Source organism: Triticum aestivum, chromosome 7D (genome assembly GCF_018294505.1).
Source record: "Triticum aestivum cultivar Chinese Spring chromosome 7D, IWGSC CS RefSeq v2.1, whole genome shotgun sequence".
In the NCBI taxonomy this organism is placed as follows: Eukaryota; Viridiplantae; Streptophyta; class Magnoliopsida; order Poales; family Poaceae; genus Triticum; species Triticum aestivum.
In genome coordinates, this window is record NC_057814.1 from 628,624,094 (window position 1) to 628,627,786 (window position 3,693).

Here is a 3,693-nt window from a genome sequence, read left to right on the forward strand (position 1 = left end):
TTTATTTCATCCATCCATAATGATTTCAATTTTTATTGTTTTTTCTCTCGTGTACCTTTTCTTCAATGCCAGTGCCATGCTTAAATGGGAGCATGTTACCCATCAATATGATCTTCGCTGCTAATTAATCTTTGCATTAATATTTTAATTGAATAAATGCTGATGATACTTCAAGAAATTTTGCTGAACCAAACAAGCAGTGCAGCTGCAATTGAACTATAAGAAGGCACTTCATTTTTTCTTATGGAAAATCATGGCCAAAATGTCCAAGGTCTAAAACCCTGACCAAGTTAGGCACGCTACCTAGTTAAATTAGGCTTGGAGTACAGTGCAACAACCCCAGTGAAGCCAACAAGACGAGTTGAGCTTAACACTCATAACCCAGTGACAAAGACCTTTGTGTCATCGTCGCCACCATTTACCTGATCATGGTTACCATGGTATAATTACTGTCGACCATTGACCATTTAGGGTCATGGTCGCCAAGGCAACAACACCGGGAGAAACAACATCGGCGCCACTGCCGTTGGCCGATCCATATGGTACGTGCCAGCAGACGGCTGTTGGCTGATCACGGCGCGTCGGTCTTGTGCCAAGATGCGCCATAGATCATGTTCTCAACAGCATGTAGCACAACCATAGGGTTGTTGCAGGTGTTCATCCGATGCCCTCCCACCCCGCAGATTGAGCATTTCGCTTCCTTCTTTGTCTTCCGAGGGAGGTCACCCCTCTGCGGACATGTGGTACTCTTGTGCCCTGGCTGACGGCATATCCTGCAGAAGCGTGTTGGCTTGCTCGTATCGCATGCTCCAGCAGCAGCTGGGTGTGTCACTATCTTACGTTTCTTGCTCTTCGCAGCACGGACATAATATGGAGGTTTGTCCCTGCTGCTCGTTGGCCAGCCTGCCTTCTGTGTATGCTCTGGAGCCATCAAACTGAGTAAATTACCGACTGCACTACCATCTGGGTCACTCCCATACACAATCTGTGGTGCTTGCCCCACACTCACCTCTCTAGCTTTCTCCTTGTTTGCCTGAATCACGTCGTCTAAACCCATCCCGTCGCGCACAGCAGCCATAGGTGTCAGTTTATGGATTGCTTCCTTCAGGAGTTCCATCGCACACTCATACGCACTTGTGTTTGCCTCACCGAGTCTGACAACCTCTAGGGCATGGGTGTACAGATTTGAATGTCTGAATGTTATGGGGTTAACTGATATCTGATCCTTCTGAAGGTATGCCAAGTGTTGTGGTAGTACATCCCTCGCATCTTTTGTCCATCGTTTGAGTATGTGCTTTGCTGGTATATGGCCTATACCCAAGAAATCAAGGACCTGCAAACAAAAAGGTATTTGTTCATCAGGTATGGCTTTCAAATGGCGCAGAAGCTAGTGCCCCGCTCATCGCAATCTATTGGTACCTTAACTGCGTGGCAGCACAGCAACCCTGTGTGCTCGAAGTTACCACATTCGCATGTAAGCTCTTTGCCTTGGTCCACAACTTCCACCACGTACAACGCCCTGCACCATTTGTCATGCTTCTCTGGGTGGTATCGGTGTACATAGTATTTTGCACCTTTTTCGACCTCCTCCACTTTGTATTGTCCTGCTTCATACAGGATCTCGCCGAATTTCTCGAACATAGCGAGGGTGTAGATGTTCTAGCGTGGAACTCCAACGGGGTGTTCATCTTAATCACGGGAGATGTCTGTGTTCATGGAATGCACATGTTATTCAATACTGTGTGCAGGGGTCAGATGGGGCGTAAATTATGCATACATAAATATACGTACTGTCTTTGTACGCCATTCTTCATAGTTCTCGCTTGCTTCCCGATCAAAAAGAAGCCTCATGTATTTCCATAAAAATAAATGCATGGGGCAGCTTGCCGGGACATATTCCTTGAGCATATGGTTGGCACTCTTGCTGCATGGTGTGCTTGTCATTTTTGCACAAAAATTACCCTTGAAGTATGGTTTCGCCCACTTTGTCCTCACTTCATATATCTGTGTGAGGTAAGGGTGTTTTTGCAGTCCATGTGTCTCAGTCAGCACTGCCCATGCAGTTTCAAACTCATCGACTATAAGCATGTGATGCACGATTTTGTGGAAGTTTGATCTAAACTTGCTCCGTTTTGCATAATATGGACCAAGAGATTCCTTTGCCTTCTTAAGAATATGCCATTTGCACCATAGGTTGGTTGTGTGGGGCAACACCTTTTGTAATGCAACTTCCATAGCCCTGCTCTGATCTGCCAAGATAAGATGATTTTTTGTTATGAATCAGCACACTGCAAACGGAAGTTTCTAGAGATATGAAACGAGAAGACAAAGCGTGGGAGTCAGTGGGGCCATTCACCTGTCAGCAAGGTTTGGGGATGCTTGCCACCCATCATGCGGATAAATTCACTAAATACCCACTCAAATGTTTCCCCTGTCTCATCCCTGATAAGCACCCCGCCAAAGATAATGCTTTGGAAGTGGTTGTTCACTCCCACAAATAGTCCAAACGGCATATCGTACAGGTTTGCGCGGTATGATATATCAAATGTTATTGCATCTCCGAAGTAACGGTATTGCATCCTGCTGGCTTCAGTTGACCAAAGCACATTCTGGACTATCACTGTCAGATTGTACTCTGTAGTACAATCGAGCATCTTTTGAACGCAATTCCGCGAGAACCTCCATTGTCTTCCGGACATCATCATCCACTTGATCCCGGCTGATTTCACCACACAGCCCCCTCAACGCCTGCTTGGTGAAAGGCACTTTGCTCATCGAACCAAAGAAACTACCAATTATGTTGTACAGTTCACCGATGCTAACATTATTCTCTCGGAGCTGATTGACAAGATCTCTTGTATATATATATCTATATGCCCGTGCGAAGGCCAGTGTACCTTTTCCCCGCAGTTATCTGTAAGGGAGTGGTTGTGTGATGGCCTGTGCTCGCTTATGTGCCAGCCACCATCACTCGACCGCAGCAAACGTATCATTGCAGGGCACTTACAGCGGCATGACTGTTTACTATTCATTTTCGGCTTGCCCTGAAATGGTAACGACAAGGTCAGAAATTTATACTGTAGTACGGCAGATGTTTTCGATGTGACACTGAATCGAAGTAATACCCACCGAGCGCCCGCACACTATCTCCTGCATACATTTTGTTCTCCCGACGTTCAGCCTGGTCTTCCCGTACCTTATTCCGAATCCAACCTCCCACGAATACAGATTGTAGTAGTCATATGCCTCTCCCAGTGAATCGAAGTTGGTTCCGGCTTCAGGCAGCACGACAGTGTCCGTTTTCTTCTCCGCGTATCGCCTCAATGATTTCTCGAGGGCGCATACTCTACTGGCACAGGGTGGAAGTTCAGTAGGTGCATGACCGACAGGAACCCTGCATCATTCATAACGGATTAACCCCATAATTATACAAGAGGATGGCCATTTTTCTGACGCTTCAAAGGATTGATGTAATTCCGTTCAGCAAAGTTTTGCTGAAGGCTACACAAACTGACACAGAAATTGCATGTGAACACTTGAGGTAAAACAGCATGTGATTCGATTACCACTTGGTCCACGCCGGCGCTTGAAGGTCATCCGAGTCCGGCGGCGCCGACAGGCTTAAGCCGTCGCCGCCGCTGTCCGGGTTTACTTGGAGTGTGAGCAGTGTGAGCGCATCTCCAATGCTGGGTT

At 46.8% G+C, this 3,693-nt stretch overlaps 1 protein-coding gene across 1 annotated transcript; it reads right to left on the minus strand.

Moving 5' to 3' along the window:
- Positions 1–341: 341 nt before the first annotated feature.
- Positions 342–3,387, minus strand: LOC123168700 (protein FAR1-RELATED SEQUENCE 4-like). Its single transcript, XM_044586568.1, has 5 exons — positions 3,130–3,387; positions 2,357–3,044; positions 1,792–2,249; positions 1,420–1,706; positions 342–1,333 (listed from the first exon to the last, which is right to left on the minus strand). The coding sequence occupies exons 4-5, from the start codon at positions 1,639–1,641 to the stop codon at positions 572–574; spliced, it is 984 nt and encodes a 327-aa protein (XP_044442503.1). The 5' UTR covers positions 1,642–1,706; positions 1,792–2,249; positions 2,357–3,044; positions 3,130–3,387; the 3' UTR covers positions 342–571.
- Between the last annotated feature and the right edge of the window lie 306 nt (positions 3,388–3,693).

Bases quoted from the DNA above. Each gene is read 5' to 3' on its own strand.
- LOC123168700 (XM_044586568.1), bottom strand. From the start codon at position 1,641: ATGTTCGAGAAATTCGGCGAGATCCTGTATGAAGCAGGACAATACAAA. The intron at 1,334-1,419 runs GTACCAATAGAT...TTTTGTTTGCAG, and splicing joins TGTGCTGCCACGCAGTTAAG to GTCCTTGATTTCTTGGGTAT.